The 17203-nt window shown below is 61.4% G+C and overlaps 1 protein-coding gene across 5 annotated transcripts; it reads right to left on the bottom strand.

The window, feature by feature from the left end:
- Window positions 1-848: 848 nt before the first annotated feature.
- Window positions 849-16214, bottom strand: CLASRP (CLK4 associating serine/arginine rich protein). Of its 5 annotated transcripts, none has more exons than XM_065859447.2 (21): window positions 16110-16214; window positions 15478-15694; window positions 13856-13953; window positions 13655-13756; window positions 12614-12693; window positions 11781-11865; window positions 11532-11683; window positions 9847-9943; window positions 9655-9733; window positions 8949-9022; window positions 8791-8832; window positions 7606-7839; window positions 5030-5257; window positions 3955-4101; window positions 3810-3849; window positions 2531-2591; window positions 1604-1662; window positions 1440-1486; window positions 1216-1304; window positions 1015-1039; window positions 849-924 (listed from the first exon to the last, which is right to left on the bottom strand). In XM_065859447.2, exons 2-21 carry the CDS (start codon window positions 15574-15576, stop codon window positions 888-890), a joined length of 1875 nt encoding a protein of 624 aa, XP_065715519.1. In that variant the 5' UTR covers window positions 15577-15694; window positions 16110-16214; the 3' UTR covers window positions 849-887. The 5 variants fall into 5 exon arrangements, with proteins under 5 accessions (XP_065715519.1, XP_065715518.2, XP_071656860.1 ...); XM_065859446.2 differs by lacking the exon at window positions 16110-16214 and adding an exon at window positions 16067-16089; XM_071800759.1 differs by lacking the exon at window positions 16110-16214 and adding an exon at window positions 15932-16011.
- Between the last annotated feature and the right edge of the window lie 989 nt (window positions 16215-17203).

The raw sequence follows: 17203 nt of genomic DNA, 5'->3' as shown, positions 1-17203 counted from the left end.
GGGGGGGGGGGATCATATGGGGCTGGGGACATCCCTGGGGGTACACTGAGGGTCTGTGGGATCCTATGGGGCTGGGGGGGTCTCTATAGGGTCCTAGGAGGGGGCTCTTTGGGCCCCTGGCAGGAGGGGGCACAGAGGGGTACATGGGGCTGGGGGGGGGGGTCACAGGCTAGAAACTCGGGGTACGTGACCCTAAACCACCTTTTCTGTCCCCAAAACAGGAGCCACGATGTCACTGGAGACCCCCGGGGGGGATCCCGGGGGGGTCACCATGGGGGTCCCCGTGGGGGTCGTGCGGTTGCCGTGGGGCCCGGACGGCGGGAGGGGCTTCAACCCCACCACCCCCCGAGCCCGAGCACTTTTGGGGGGGGTCCCCGCGGAACAGGGGGCGCGGGCGGCGCTTCGGCGCCGCTTCCTTCATGTTTTGGGGGGGGCCCGGGGGCGCCCCACTCGGTTTTGGCTTTGGGGGGGGGTGACGGTGGACGGGGTTTTCGGGGCGGCCGGCGGGGGGGTCACGGTTTTGCAAGTGGACGCCTTGGAGACCCCCTTGGGGGTGCAAAGGGCTGCGCTGCTGCGGGGGGGGGACGTGTTGGCGTTCACCTTCACCTGCGAGAAAGTGGACCCCCCCCCTTTATAAAATAGGCTCTCCCAATAAAAACAGGCACCTAAGTATAAAGACCCCCCCTCCCCAAGATAAAACCAGCGGGAAGTATAAGATATGACATAAAATAAATGTGTCCCAAAAATGTCACTCCCCCCCCCCCCCCAAATGTTATGGACACGCCCAGTGGAAAAGCACCCCCCCCTGCAAAAAAATGGTGCCCCCCCAATGTATTTTGTGCCCATAATAAAGAGGTTTTCTGCCTTTATTTGGGGTCCGTTGGCCATCAGTGCCGGTGGTGGGGGGAGCGGGAGCGGGAGCGCCTGCGGGGGGGGACATGTGGGTCAGGGGGGGACATGTGGGTCAGGGGGGTGCGGCCCCCCCATTTTTGGGGGGTTTGGGGGCGCACGTACCTGCGGGACGAGCTGTATTCGCGCCCTGCAATGAGATGCACAGATGTGACCCCAATGTGGCTTTTTCCTCCCTCCCACCCCCAAAAATAGGGGGGTGGAGGGGTATGGAGCCCCCCCATTCATTTTATGGGGTGTCCCCATTCATTTTATGGGGGTCCCCCCCTATTTTTGGGGTGCTCCCCCCCGTTTTTGGGTGCTTACCATAGCGCGGGGCCGGGGATGGCGAGCGGCTCTGCCGGCTGTATTGTCGCTCCCATTCCTCTCGTTCCTTCTCCCTCCGCTCCCGCTCTCTGTAATTTAATTTGGGGGGGGGGTCACATTGTGGGTGGACCCCCTCAAGTCCCCCAGGGTCACCAGGACCCCCCCCAGGTCACCAGGACCCCCCCAGATCACCAGGACCCCCATTTTGGGGGGGAAGGATTTACTTCATGCGGATCTTTCGCGCCATGGCACGCAGCTCATCCTCACGCTCCTGCAATGGATGAACTGACGTTAATGGGGTGTCCCCCCCTACGGTGACACCCAAATGAGCCCCCCCCCGTAAATGGGGACACTGTGACCCCCCCTGTGTGTCCCCCCCCCCCGTTACCTGTCGCTCGTGCTCCTGTTGCAGCATTTTTTCCTGGGCAGCTTTTTTGTCGGCTTTGACTGCGGGAAATGGATGAGAGTGAGGGGTTTGGGGGGGCTGGGGGGAATGGGGGGGACACTGGGGACACAAGGGGCACATGAGGGACACAGGGGGACATGGGGGGACATGAGGGACAAGGGGGACATGGGGACGGGGGGGGACACGGGGACGGGGACGGACATGGGGGGCATACGAGGACACAGGGTGACATGGGGGGACAGGAGGCGATATGGGGACACAAGGGGACATGGGGGGACATAGGGGACATGGGGGGACACAGGGGGACACAAGGTGACGTGGGGGGCACATGGGGGACACAGAGTGACATGGGGAAACATGGGGGGGATGGGGGGCACATGAGGGACACGGGGGCACATGAGGTGACATGGGGGAACAGGGTGACATGGGGGGGACATGGGGGCACATGAGTGACACAGGGTGACATGGGGGGGACATGGGGGCACATGAGTGACATTGGGGGACATGAGGGCACATGAGTGACATGGGGGGACACGAGGGCACATGAGGGCCAGGGAGTGACACAGGAGGGACAGGAGGTGACATGTGGACACGGGGGGACATGGGGGGACACGGGGGGACATGGGGACACACGGGGGCACATGAGTGACACAGGGTGACATGGGGGGACACGGGGGCACATGAGGGATGGGGGTGACATGAGGAGACATGGGAGGACAGGGGGGCACATGGGGGACAGGAGACAACATGGGGACATGGGGGCACATGAGGGACACGGGGTGACATGGGGGGGACATGAGGGACACGGGGTGACATGAGGGACACGGGGTGACATGGGGGGGGATATGGGGGTGACATGGGGACACGGGGGTGACATGGGGGGACACAGGGGTGACATGGGGGGCTCACACTGCCGGTTCAGCGCCTTCTGCATCCGCAGCTTCAGCTTCTCCTGCGGGGTCAGTTTGGGCTGCAAAGGGAACGGGGGGGACAGCGTGTGACACAGGGGGGGACACGGGGACACGGCGCAGCCCCCCGGCTCCCCCCACCACCCCGCGGTGACAACGACACCTCTGTGACCCCCCCATGGGTCTGGCTGTCCCTGCGGTGACAGTGACACGTGGGTCACGCCCTATAGGGTTTGGCTGTCCCTGTGGTGACAGTGACACATGGGTCGCCCCCTATAGGGTTTGGCTGTCCCTATGGTGACAGTGACATGTGGGTCACCCCCTATAGGGTTTGGCTGTCCCTATGGTGACAGTGACACGTGGGTCACCCCCTATGGGGTCCAATTGTCCCTATGGTGACAGTGACACGTGGGTCACCCCCTATAGGGTTTGGCTGTCCCTATGGTGACAGTGACACATGGGTCGCCCCCTATAGGGTTTGGCTGTCCCTATGGTGACAGTGACACATGGGTCGCCCCCTATAGGGTTTGGCTGTCCCTATGGTGACAGTGACACGTGGGTCACCCCCTATAGGGTTTGGCTGTCCCTATGGTGACAGTGACACGTGGGTCACCCCCTATAGGTTTTGGCTGTCCCTATGGTGACAGTGACATGTGAGTCACCCCCTATGGGGTCCAATTGTTCCTATGGTGACAGTGACACCCTTGTGACCCCCTATAGGGTCCGGCTGTCCCTATGGTGATGGTGACATGTGAGTCACCCCCTATAGGGTCTGGCTGTCCCTATGGTGACGGTGACACGTGGGTCACCCCCTATGGGGTCCAATTGTCCCTATGGTGACAGTGACATGTGGGTCACCCCCTATAGGGTCTGGCTGTCCCTATGGTGACAGTGACACGTGGGTCACCCCCTATGGGGTCCTGTGGTGACAGTGATATGTGGGTGACCCCCTATGGGGTCCAGCTCTCCCTGGGGTGACAGTGACACATGGGTCACCTCCTACGGGGTCCTACAGTGACATATGGGTGACCCCCTACAGGGTCCGGCTGTCCCTGGGGTGACAGTGACACTCGCTTCCCCCCCACCTCACATGTCACCCATGGGGCCGTGGGGCCAAATGCCACCCCAGGAGGTGACACCTGGGGCCACCCAAACCGCCCCCCTCCCCCGCCAAGCTCCACAGGGTGACAAAGTGGGGGGGGGGACACAAGGGGACACAATGGGGGGCACCTCGGTGTCCCGGCGATGCCAATTAAAGGGCAGGTTAAATTCTTACTGACTTTGGCAGCTCCCGTCTCTTTACCAGCAGCAGATTCAGCCCTGGGGGGGGGACATGGGGGTTAATTAATGGGGGTTAATTAATGGGTGCTGACCCCCCCCACCTGAAATGTGATGTGGGTGTCCCCAATGTGTCCCCAGGCTCACTTTTTCAGCTTGTCCCCCACGGCGGGTGCTGCGGGTGGCGGCTCCGGGGAGGGCGAGCGGCTGCGGGTGCTGCTGCGGGTGCTGCTGCTGCGGGGGCTGCTGCGGGGACCCCCCCGGCGGGAACGGTCGGTGGAGCGGGAGCGGGACCTGCGGGGGGTTGGGGGGGGTCAGGGGGGGCACGGGGAGCCCGAGGTTGTGGGGATGGGGGGAAAGTGGGGGGGGAATGGGGAGAAAGTGGGGGGGGCAACGGGGGAGAAATGGTGGGGGGAATATAATGGGGGGGGAATATATATAGTGGGGGGGGGATATATATAGTGGGGGGGGGATACATATAGTGGGGGGGGGGATACATATAGTGGGGGGGGGGAATCAATGTAGTGGGAGGAAATAACATAATGGGGGGGAAATAACTATAATGGGGGGGAATAACTATAATGGGGGGGAAATAAATATAATGGGGGGGAAATAAATATAACAGGGGGGAATAACGGGGGGGGAATAGGGAGAGATATAGGGGGGGATATAGGGGGGGATATAGGGGAGATATAGGGGGGGAATAACGGGGGGGGATATAGGGGGGGATATAGGGGGGGGTATTGGGGGGGGGTATTGGGGGGGAAATGGGGGGGGGAAATGGGGGGGGAAATGGGGGGGGGGAAATGGGGGGGGGGATATGGGGGGGGGATATGGGGGGGGATATGGGGGGGGATATGGGGGGGGATATGGGGGGGGGATATGGGGGGGGGATATGGGGGGGGGATATGGGGGGGGGATATGGGGGGGGGATATGGGGGGGGGATATGGGGGGGGGATATGGGGGGGGGATATGGGGGGGGGATATGGGGGGGGGATATGGGGGGGGGATATGGGGGGGGGATATGGGGGGGGGATATAGGGGGGGGATATAGGGGGGGGATACAGGGGGGGGATACAGGGGGGGGATATAGGGGGGGGATATAGGGGGGGGATATAGGGGCGGATACGGGGGGGGAAACAGGGGGGGGAAATAGGGCCAAACCAGGCAGAAATGGGGGGGAAATGGGGGTGGAAACAGGGCAGGGGGAAATGGCCGTACCGTGAGCGGCGCCGGGGGCCGTAGCGGTGCCCCCCCCGGTCGGGGCTGTAGGAACGCGAGCGCCGGCGCCCGTCGCGGCGGCACCGGGACCAGGAGCGGGAGCGGCGGGAGCGCGAGCGCCGGTAGCGGCCGGGCCGGCGGCAACCGCGGCGACACCGGGAGCTGGAGCTGGACGAGGAGGAGGAGGAGGAAGAGGACGGCGAGGAGGACGAGGAGGAAGAGCGGCGCCTGTGGGGGACACGGGGATATGGTGAGCATGGTGGCACCGGTGTCACTGGTGACTTTCAATGCAAAAGTCACCCCCATTTCCCTCCGGAGATGTCACCAAGTCCCTCTTGGGTCTGATGGGACCCTGAGATGCCACCAAGTGCCTCTTAGATCTGATGGGACCCTGAGATGCCACCAAGTCCCTCTTGGAGCTGATGGGCCCCAAGGACCCTGAGATGTCACCAAGTCCCTCTTGGATCTGATGAGACCCTGAGATGCCACCAAGTCCCTCTTGGATCTGATGGACCCTGGAGATGCCACCAAGTCCCTCTTAGATCTGATGGTCCCCAAGGACTCTGAGATGCCACCAAGTCCCTCTTGGATCTGATGGGACCCTGAGATGCCACCAAGTCTCTCTTGGACCTGATGGTCCCCAAGGGACCCTGAGATGCCACCAAGTCCCTCTTGGACCTGATGGTCCCCTGGAGATGCCACCAGGTCCCTCTTGGAGCTGATGGGACCCTGAGATGCCACCAAGTCCCTCTTGGAGCTGATGGGACCCTGAGATGTCACCAAGTCCCTCTTGGATCTGATAGACCTGATGGTCGCCAAGGACCCTGGAGATGCCACCAAATCCCTCTTGGATGTGATGGGACCTAAGATGCCACCAAATCCCTCTTGGATCCGATGGTCCCCGAGGACCCTGAGATGCCACCAAGTCCCTCTTGGAGCTGATGGTCCCCAAGGACCCTGAGATGTCACCAAGTCCCTTTGGAACTAATGAGACCTGAAATGCCACCAAGTCCCTCTTGGATGTGATGGTCCCCTGGAGATGCCATCAAGTCCCTCTTAGACCTGATGGTCCCCAAGGACCTGGAGATGCCACCAAGTCCCTCTTGGAGCTGATGGTCCCCAAGGACCCTGAGATGTCACCAAGTCCCTCTTGGAGCTGATGAGACCCTGAGATGCCACCAAGTCCCTCTTGGATCTGATGGTCCCCTGGAGATGCCACCAAGTCCCTCTTAGATTTGATGGTCCCCAAGGACCCTGGAGATGCCACCAAGTCCCTCTTGGATCTGATGGGACCCTGAGATGCCAGCAAGTCTCTCTTGGATCTGATGGTCCCCAAGGGACCCTGAGATGCCACCAAGTCCCTCTTGGATCTGATGGTCCCCTGGAGATGCCACCAGGTCCCTCTTGGAGCTGATGGGACCCTGAGATGCCACCAAGTCTCTCTTGGATCTGATGGGACCCTGAGATGCAACCAAGTGCCTCTTAGACCTGATGGTCCCCAAGGACCCAGGAGATGCCACCAAGTCCCTCTTAGACCTGATGGTCCCCAAGGGACCCTGAGTTGCCACCAAGTCCCTCTCAGACCTGATGGTCCCCAAGGGACCCTGAGTTGCCACCAAGTCCCTCTCAGATCTGATGGTCCCCAAGGATCATAGAGATGCCACCAAGTCCCTCTTGCATCTGATGGTCCCCTGGAGATGCCACTAAGTTCCTCTTGGATCTGATGGTTCCCAAGGACCCTGGAGATGCCACCAAGTCCCTCTTGGATCTGATGGGACCCTGAGATGCCACTAGGTTCCTCTTGGATCTGATGGTCCCCAGGGACCCTGGAGATGCCACCAAGTCCCTCTTGGATCTGATGATCCCCAAGGACCATGGAGATGCCACCAAGTCCCTCTTGGATCTGATGGTCCCCAGGGACCCTGGAGATGCCACCAAGTTCCTCTTGGATCTGATGGTCCCCAAGGACCTGGAGATTCCACCAAGTCCCTCTTGGATCTGATGGGACCCTGGAGATGCCACTAAGTTCCTCTTGGATCTGATGGTCCCCAAGGACCTGGAGATGCCACCAAGTCCCTCTTGGATCTGATGGGACCCCGAGATGCCACCAAGTGCCTCTTAGATCTGATGGTCCCCAGGAGATGCCACCAAGTTCCTCTTAGACCTGATTGTCCCCAGGGACCCTGGAGATGCCACCAAGTTCCTCTTGGATCTGATGGTCCCCAGGAGATGCCACCAAGTTCCTCTTAGACCTGATTGTCCCCAGGGACCCTGGAGATGCCACTAAGTCCCTCTTGGATCTGATGGTCCCCAGGAGATGCCACCAAGTCCCTCTTAGCCCTGATGGTCCCCAAGGACCCTGAGATGCCACCAAGCCCCTCTACAAGCTGTAGAATCCAGCACCGCAATGACATCGGTGCCACCACCACCCCCGTGTGGTTCCTCAACCAAAAACTCCCTTTGTTCCCTCTTGGACAAGCACCCTCCGCCACGTTACGGCGTCACCGGCGTCCCCATCGTCCCCCGCCACCACCTTGGTGTCGCCAAAACCGCGCCGGGCTTCGAGAGTTACCGACCGGGACGCGGCGCGCCGCCCCGCGCTGCCCGGTGGCACCGAGCGCTGCCGGCCCGGCGTGGTGGCGGTTTTGCCGGGGTTGGCGGTGCCGCCGCCGGTTTGCGCCGCCGAAGCTGCCGCCACCGCCTCCTCGTCGCTGCCGCCGAAGCTGGTGATGAAGGTGATCTTCTCCTCGTGGCCCGGTGACGGCGTCCGCGACCGCGAGCGAGACTCCGAGCTGGACTCCGAGGGAGAGCTGGAGGGACGGGGAAGGCGGTGGTTGCCAAAAATGCGCCCCCGAAAATTAAGGGTGACGCTTGGGGATGTCCCCAGTGGGAAGGGGACCCTTGGGGATGTCCCTAAAGAGAAGGGGACTCTTCGGGACATCCCCAGAGAGAAGGGATGTCCCAAGTGGGAAGGGGACACTCAGGATGTCCCTAAAGAAAAGGGGACCCTTGGGGACATCCCCAGTAGGGAGGAAACACTCAGGATATCCCTAAAGAGAAGGAGACCCTTGGGGACACCCCCAGAGGAAAGGGGACACTCAGGATGTCCCTGAAGACAAGGGGACCCTTGAGGACGCCCCTAAAGACAAGGGACGGCCCCAGTGGGAATGGGACATTTGGGGACATCCCCAATGGGAAGGGGACCCTTGGGGATGTTCCCAATGGGAAGGGGACCCCTGGGGATGTCCCCAGTGAGAAAGAGACCCTTGGGGACATCCCCAGTGGGAAGGGGATGCTCAGGATGTCCTCAAAGAGAAGGGGACCCTTGGGGACATTGCCAGAGAGAAGGGACGTCCCCAGTGGGAAGGGGACACTTGGGATGTCCCCAATGGGAAGGGGACACTCAGGATGTTCCCAATGGGAAGGGGACCCTTAGAGACATCCCCAGTGGGAAAGGGACACTCAGGATGTCCCCGAAGAGAAGGGGACCCTTGGGGATGTCCCTATAAACAAGGGGACCCTTGGGGACATCCCTAAAGACAAGGGGACACTTGGGGACGTCCCCAGAGAGAAGGGATGTCCCCAATGGGAAGGGGACACTTGGGGTGTTCCCAATGGGAAGGGGACCCTTGGGGATGCCCCCAGAGAGAAGCAGACATGTGGGGATGTCCCCAAAGGGAAGGGGACACTCGGGATATCCCCAGTGGGAAGGGGACCCTTGGGGACGTCCCCAGCAGGAAGGGGACCCTCGTCACACTCACCGTTTGTAAGGGTCGTACGTGGGGCTGTCCCTGCGTGCGTAGCTGCGGAGGACACGGCGTCAGGGTTGGGGACACCGGGGGGCGGTCACAGAGCCCCCGTGACCCCACGGAGCCCCCGGGACCCCCCAGGGAGGGGACATGGAGCCGGGGGATGTCACCTGGGGGGGCTGATCTTCCTTCCTTTCAGGCGTTTCTCACGGAATTCCCTGCGCTGGCGGCGAGAGCGACGGCCCTGGGGGGATATAGGGACCCCCCCATGGGGTTATAGACCCCGCCATGGGGTTATAGATCCCCCCAGGGGGATTTAGGGACCCCCCATGGGGTTATAAACCTCCCCAGGGTTACAACCCCGCCATGGGGATTTAGGGACCCCGCCCAGGGCTACAACCCCCATAGGGATTTAAGGACCCCCCACAGGGGATTTTGGGACCCCCCATAGGGTTAAAGACACCCCAGGGAGATTTAGGGACCCCCCTGGGTTACAAGCTCCCATAAGGATTTAAGGACTTAGGGACCCCACCACTGGGGTACAGTCCACCATAGGGATTTAAGGACCCCCCCATGAGGGACTGAGGGACCTCCCCATTGGGGTTACAACCCCACCATGGGGATTTAGGGACCCCTAATGCAGTTACAAAGTCCCCCATGGGGATTTAAGGACCCCCATGGGGGATTTCGGGACCCCCCCAGGGGGACTTGGGTCCCCCCATAGAATTAAAAACACCCCAAGGGGATTTAGGGATCCCCTATGGGATTAAATCCCCCACCATGGGAATTTAGGAACCCCCCCATGGGGTTACAAACTCCCCAAGGGGGATTTCGGGACCCCCCCAGGGGTATTTAAGGCCCCCGCAGCTCCCTCACCGAGTACATGGCCTTCTCCTCCTCCAGCGCTTTGGCGTTCTTAATGGCTTCCGCCTCCTCCTTGTCCTTCCGCAACATCCTTGTGCGCCCCAAAAAACATAGAGACTCCCAGTAAACCCCCCCCGCCGGGGTGCTGGGGGGGTCCCCAGAGTCCCTGGGGTGTCCCCAAAGTCCCCCCCGAGGTGTCCCCACCTGACAAAGTCGCCCTCGGCCATCCCGTAGGTGGTGGCTTGTTTGTTGAGGTCGGCGACCTGCTCCTGGTTCAGCTCGTCCACGTCCACCTCCACGTCTGGGGGGAGGAAATGGAGAGGGGGAAGTGGGGGGGAGAGGGGGAAGTGGCGGGGAGAGGGGGAAGTGGCGGGGAGAGGGGGAAGTGGTGGGGAGAGAGGGAAGTGGTGGGGAGAGAGGGAAATGGGGGGGAGAGGGGGAAATGGGGGGGAGAGGGGGAAATGGGGGGGGAGAGGATCAGACAGGGAAATGGGGAGAGAATGGGCAGGGAACCGGCAAGAGAACAGCGAGACAGCTGGGCAGGAAACGGGCAGGAAACGGGCAGGAAACGGGCAGGAAACGGGCAGGAAACTCCCAAATGGGCAGGGGAATGGGCAGGGGAATGGGCAGGGGAACGGGCAGGGGAACGGGCAGGGGAACGGGCAGGGGAACGGGCAGGAAGCTGCCAAATGGGCAGGGAAACAGGGAGAGAATGGACAGGGAAACAGGCAGGGAACTGGGGAGAGAACGGGGAGGGAAACGGGGAGAGAATGGACAGGGAAACAGGCAGGGAAACGGGGAGAGAATGGGCAGGGAAACGGGCAGGGAACTGGAGAAAGAACGGGGAGGAAACGGGCAGGGGAATGGGCAGGAAACTGGGAGAGAAATGGGCAGAAAACAGGCAGGAAACTGCCAAATGGGCAGGGAACCAGGCAGGGAAATGGGGACAGAACGGGCAGGGAAACAGGCAGGGAACTGGGGAGAGAATAGGGAGGAAACGGGCAAGGAAATGGGGAGAGAATGGGAGGAAACAGGCAGGGAACTGGGGAGAGAAGGGGTAGGGAAACGGACAGGGAACTGGGGAGAGAAGGGGGAGGGAAACGGACAGGGAACTGGGGAGAGAAGGGGGAGGGAAACGGACAGGGAACTGCCAAATGGGCAGGGAAACGGGCAGGGAAATGGCGAAAGAATGGGCAGGGAAACAGGCAGGGAACTGGGGAGAGAATGGGGAGAGAATGGGGAGAGAATGGGGAGAGAATGGGGAGAGAATGGGGAGAGAATGGGGAGAGAATGGGGAGAGAATGGGGAGAGAATGGGGAGAGAATGGGGAGAGAATGGGGAGAGAATGGGGAGAGAATGGGGAGAGAATGGGGAGAGAATGGGGAGAGAATGGGGAGAGAATGGGGAGGAAACGGGCAGGGAAATGGGGAGAGAAGGGGGAGGGAAACGGGTAGGGAACTGCCAAATGGGCAGGGAAACGGGCAGGGAAATGGGGAGAGAACGGGCAGGGAAACGGGCAGGAAACTGGGGAGAGAATAGGGAGAGAATGGGGAGGAAACGGGCAGGGAACTGGGGAGAGAATGGGGAGAGAATGGGGAGGAAACGGGCAGGGAAATGGGGAGAGAACGGGCAGGGAAACGGGCAGGAAACTGGGGAGAGAATAGGGAGAGAATGGGGAGGAAACGGGCAGGGAACTGGGGAGAGAATAGGGAGAGAATGGGGAGGAAACGGGCAGGGAACTGGGGAGAGAATGGGGAGGAAACGGGCAGGGAAATGGGGAGAGAATAGGGAGAGAACGAGGAGGAAATGGGCAGAGAAAGGGGCAGGGAACTGCCAAATGGGCAAGGAAACGGGCAAGGAAACAGGCAAGGAAATGGGCATCGCGTTACCGATGTCGGGGATGACCTCGTCCTCATCCTCCTCGCTGTCCTCCTCGCTGTCGTCCTCGTCCCCACGCGGCTGCGGCTCCGGTCCCCCCTCCAGCTCGGCCACCGTGCTGTCCTCGTACGTGTACCCGATGGACGCCTTCTTCTCCGCCAGCCTGGGGACACAGGTGTCACCCCCTCCTGTCACCTCCCCCGGCTGGGGACACCCTGGGGAGGGGGGGGGTGACACCCGTCCCCTCTTGTCACACTCACTTCTTCTTCTCGTCCTCGTTGGGTTTTTGGAGGCCGCCGTAGAGCTCGTCGATGTAGATCTGGTACAGACATTGCTCCTCCGAGACTGGGGACAGTATGGGTTGATTTGGGGGGGATTCACCCCAAAATCCACCCCTAGACACTGCTCCTCTGAGACTGGTGACATGGGGACAATATGGCCCAATTTGGGGGGGATTCACCCCAAAATCCACCCCTAGACACTGCTCCTTCCAGACTGGGGACATGGGGGACACCCCAAAATCCACCCCCTGCACTCCCAGACACTGCTCCTCTGAGACTGGGGACATGGGGACAATATGGCCCGATTTGGGGGGGGATTCACCCCAAAATCCACCCCTAGACACTGCTCCTCTGAGACTTGGGACATGAGGACACCCCAAAATCCACCCCCTGAACCGCCAGACACTGCTCCTCTGAGACTGGGGACATGGGGACAATATGGCCCGATTTGGGGGGGATTCACCCCAAAATCCACCCCTAGACACTGCTCCTCTGAGACATGGGACATGAGGACACCCCAAAATCCACCCCCTGAACCGCCAGACACTGCTCCTCTGAGACTGGGGACATGGGGACAATATGGCCCGATTTGGGGGGGGATTCACCCCAAAATCCACCCCTAGACACTGCTCCTCTGAGACTGGGGACATGGGGATAATATGGCCCAATTTGGGGGGGATTCACCCCCAAATCCCCCACTAGATACTGCTTCCTTGGAGCCTGGGGACATGGGGATAACATGGCCCAATTCGGGGGTGATTCACCCCAAAAATGGGGACAGCACAGCCCAATTCACCCCAAAATCCACTCACTGCCAGCAAAGTCGTTCTGCACCAGTCCCCGGTACCGCTCGTAGTTGCATTTCCTCTCATCCGACTCCTGCTCGGGGGATCTGGAGGGGGTGGTAAACGCATCATTATTAATTAACCCCCCCACGCTAATTTGGGGTTTTTCTCCCTCATTATCCCCCCACACTCAAGATGTCCCCAGTGGGAAGGCGACCCTTGGGGACATCCCCAGAGAGAAAGGGATGTCCCCAGCAGGGAGGGGACCCTTGGGGATGCCCCCAAAGAGAAGAGGACCCTCGGGGATGTCCCCAGAGGGAAGGGGACACTCGGGGATGTCCCTAAAGACAAGGGGATCCTTGGGGACGTCCCTAAAGAGAAGGGGATCCTTGGGGACGTCCCTAAAGACAAGGGGATGCTCAGGATGTCCCCAGTGGGAAGGGGACACTCGGGGATGTCCCTAAAGACAAGGGGATCCTTGGGGACGTCCCTAAAGAGAAGGGGATCCTTGGGGACGTCCCTAAAGAGAAGGGGACACTCAGGATGTCCCCAAAGGGAAGGGGACCCTTGGACGTCCCCAGAGAGAAGGGGACCCTTGGGGATGTTCCCAATGGGAAGGGGACCCTTGGGGACATCCCCAGTGGGAAGGGGACACTCAGGATGTCCCCAAAGGGAAGGGGACCCTTGGGCATATGCCTAGTGGGTAGGGGATCCTTGGGGACGCCCCCAAAGAGAAGGGGACTCTTGGATGTCCCCAGAGGGAAGGGGACCCTTGGGGATGTTCCCAATGGGAAGGGGACCCTTGGGGACGTCCCCAGTGGGAAGGGGACACTCAGGATGTCCCCAAAGGAAAGGGGACCCTTGGGGATATGCCCAGTGGGAAGGGGACCCTTGGGGACATCCCCAGTGGGGTGGGGGGATAGATCCCTTTGCCTCGTTTTACCCCCCACTCGCTCCAGTTTATACTGGAAGCTTCATACTGGTCCCACACCTCCAAAACCAGGAGGAGGGGGGCAGTGACCCTACAGTATGGGGGTGGATTTTGGGGTGTCCCCCCCCCAAACTTACATGGGGTTGAGCAGGGGGGGCGTGTAGAGCGGGATGTGATCCAGATGCGCCCGCACGTCGAATCGGTCGATCATGTTGTTGGTGTCCCCTTGCCAGGGCATCCTATGGGGACAATGGGGACATATTTTTGGGGGGGGGAGGATTACCCCCCCCGGGAAGGATTTGGGGGGAGTCTGGGGGATTTTGGGGGGGGTCACTCACATATTAACGGGGCTCTCGGCCGCCAGAGCGACAGCCGAATCCAGGTGGACTTTGCAGGCGCGGCCGTGGACCTGGAGAAACTGCGCCGGGTCCTTTTTCTGGGAGGGAAAAGCCCCAAATACATCATAAATGAATTAAATTAATTAAGTTAATTTAATATAAATAAAGAATAAAACTCCTGAAAGTTAAAGAAAAGTGGGGGGGGCTGCTCCACCTGCCCCTTTTCTGCCCCGAAACTGGGGGGTGTTGGGGTCACCACTGTCCCCGGGGGTGGGGTTTGGGGTCACTGGTGTACCTGGGGTCATCACTGTCCCCAAGAGGGGTGTTGGGACCACTGCTGTCCCCGGGGGGGGGTGACAAAGCCACCGTTATCCCCAAGGGTGTGTTGGGGTCACCGCTGTCCCCAGGTGGGGGGGGTGCTGGGGTCACTGATGTCCCTGAGATCACCATTGTCCCCAAGGGGGAGGTGTCGGGGTCCCCATTGTCCCTGGGGGGGTTTTGGGGTCACTGGTATCCCTGGTGTCACCATTGTCCCCTGGGGGGTGTCGGGGTCACCACTGTCCCTTTGGGGGGGGGTCAAAGCTACTGTTGTCCCAGGGGTGCTGTCAGGGTCACTGTTGTCCCTGAGGTCATCATTGTCCCCAGGCAGGGTGTTGGGGTCCCTGGGGGTGGTGTTGGGGTCACTGGTGTACCTGGAGTCACCGGTGTACCTGGGTTGACCGTTGTCCCCAGGGGGATGGGTGACAAAGCCACTGTTGTCCCCGAGGGTGTGTTGGGGTCACCACTGTGTCTGGGGGGGGTGTCGGGGTCACTTGTGTCCCTGAGGTCACCATTGTCCTCAAGGGGGGTGATGGGGTCACTACTGTCCCCGGGGGTGTGTTGGGGTTAGTGTTGTCCCCAGGAGTGTGTTGGGCTCACCACTGTCCCTGGGGGGTGACAAAGCCACTGTTATCCCTGGGGGGGTGTCGGTGTCACTGGTGTCCCCAGGCGGGGGTGACAAAGCCACTGTTGTCCCTGGAGAGGGTTTTTGGGGTCACCACTGTCTCTGGGGTCACCGTTGTCCCCAGGGGGGGTGACAAAGCCACTGCTGTCCTGGGGGGGATGTCGGGGTCACTGGTGTCCCTGGGGTCACCACTATCCCCAAGGGGGGATGTCAGGGTCATCATTGTCCTTGGGGGGGTGACAAAGCCACTGTTGTCCTGGGGGGATGTCGGGGTCACTGGTGTCCCTGGGGTCACCACTGTCCCCAAGAGGGGGTGTCGGGGTCATCGGTGTCCCTGGGGAGGCGACAAAGCCACTGTTGTCCTGGGGGGGATGTCGGGGTCACTGGTGTCCCTGGGGTCACCACTGTCCCCAAGGGGGGATGTCAGGGTCATCATTGTCCTTGGGGGAGTGACAAAGCCACTGTTGTCCTGGGGGGGATGTCGGGGTCACTGGTGTCCCTGGGGTCACCACTGTCCCCAAGAGGGGATGTCAGGGTCACCGTTATCCCCAGTGGGGAGTGTCGGGGTCACCGTTGTCCCCAGTGTCCCCATTATCCCTGAGGGGGGATGTCAGGGTCACCGTTGTCCCCAGTGTCCCCGTTATCCCCGGTGGGGGGTCCCGGTCTCGGTTCCACTCACGATTTTCTCGTAGTACTCGCGGCGCCGTTCCGCCCGTTTCTTGTAATCCACCATCATCCCGCGCAGCTTGCGCTCGTGCTTCCGGGCCTCGTGCCACATCCCGGGGGCACCGGAGGCACCGGAAAACCGGGACACCGAGTAGGGGAGAACCGGGACACCGAGAGGGGATCGGGACACCGTGGGGTTGGAGAGGAGGAGGCACAGGGGCTGCTGGTTCCTACGGGAGAACGGGTGTTAGAGGACACGGAGCCACCCGGGATGGGGGGTACGGGACACCCGGTGGCGATACCGGGAGTGGGTGGGACACCGGGAGTGGCGGGGGGGGGGGGGACACGGGCAGGGGACACCGGGAGTGGGGGGGAACACGGGTAGGGGACAGCAGGCACCCCAGCGGAAGGACGGGGACACTGTGGGGGTAGCGGGAGCGCCGGTACCGGGGCGGACGGACAAACACCGGGCAACCCCCGGGGTGCACAGGCCCCGGATCGGGCCCGTCGGGGGACTCGCTACCGCGGCGGCCCCTGAGCGGCCCCGGCAGGTCAGGGGGGTCCAGGGGGTTGTGGAGAGAGGGGCCGGGACCCGGTGGTACCGGAGAAACGGGCCGGGAAGCGGCGGGACGAACATCCACTCACCGGCGGGCCCGCCGCACCGGAGCGACCGGAAGCGGAAGTGAGGCGTCGAAAGGGGCGGGGCGCTGCGTATGACGTGGCTGAGAGGGAGGTGGGGGGCGTGGCCTCAGGGGCGCGGCGCGCAAAGGGGACGGAGCTTCGTGGTGGGCGGGGTTGGGGGGGGGCGTGGTCTGGAGTGGGCGTGGTTTTATGGCGGGGGCGGGGCTTAGGGCGGAGCAGCAGCGGCAGCGCTCGTCCCAGTCGCAGGGCGATAATGGACCATACTGGTCCCAGTTCCAGTTGAATACTGGGCCATACTGGTCCCTGTTGCTGCTCCCAGTCCCAGGGCTATACGGGGCCAGACCGGTCCTTGTTCCAGGGCGATACTGGGCCATACTGGTCCCAGTCTCAGGGCGATACTGGTGCCAGCCTGTCCCCGTCGCAGTCCCCGTGTGCCGGTGCTGTCCCAGTACCAGCCCAGTAACAGCACAGTGCCATTCCAGTATCATCCCAGTCCCATCCCAGTGCTGTCCCAGTTCTAGTATCGTCCCAGTACCATCCCAGTGCCACTCCAGTACCGTCCCAGTATCATCCCAGTGCCATCCTAGTACCATCCCAGTCCCATCCCAGCGCCATTCCAGTACTGTCCCAGTATCATCCCAGTATTGTTCCAGTCCCAGTATCATCCCAGTGCCGTCCCACTCCCATCCCAGCGTCATTCCCATCCCAGTCCCATCCCATTCCCATCCCAGTGCCGTCCCAGCCCCATCCCAGTCTCATTCCCATCCCAATCCCACTGCCATCCCATTTCCATCCCAGTCCCATTCCCATCCCACTTCCATCCCAGTCCTGTTCCCATTCCCACTCCCATCCCAGTCCCAGTGCCATCCCAGTCCCAGTGCCATCCCAGTCCCATTCCAATCCCACTGCCATCCCAGCCCCATTCCCATCCCAGTGCTGTCCCGGTCCCATCCCAGTCCCATTCCCATTCCCACACCCATCCCAGTCCCATCTCAGTGCCATCCCAGTTCCATCCCAGTCCCAGTGCCATCCCAGTCCCATTCCAATCCCAGTCTCATTCCAATCCCAGTCTCATTCCATTCCCAGTCCCATTCCCA

This window comes from Patagioenas fasciata, chromosome 33 (assembly GCF_037038585.1).
Source record: "Patagioenas fasciata isolate bPatFas1 chromosome 33, bPatFas1.hap1, whole genome shotgun sequence".
In the NCBI taxonomy this organism is placed as follows: Eukaryota; Metazoa; Chordata; class Aves; order Columbiformes; family Columbidae; genus Patagioenas; species Patagioenas fasciata.
Note: the sequence above shows the minus strand (reverse complement) of the source record. Positions and strands in the feature narration are given on the sequence as shown.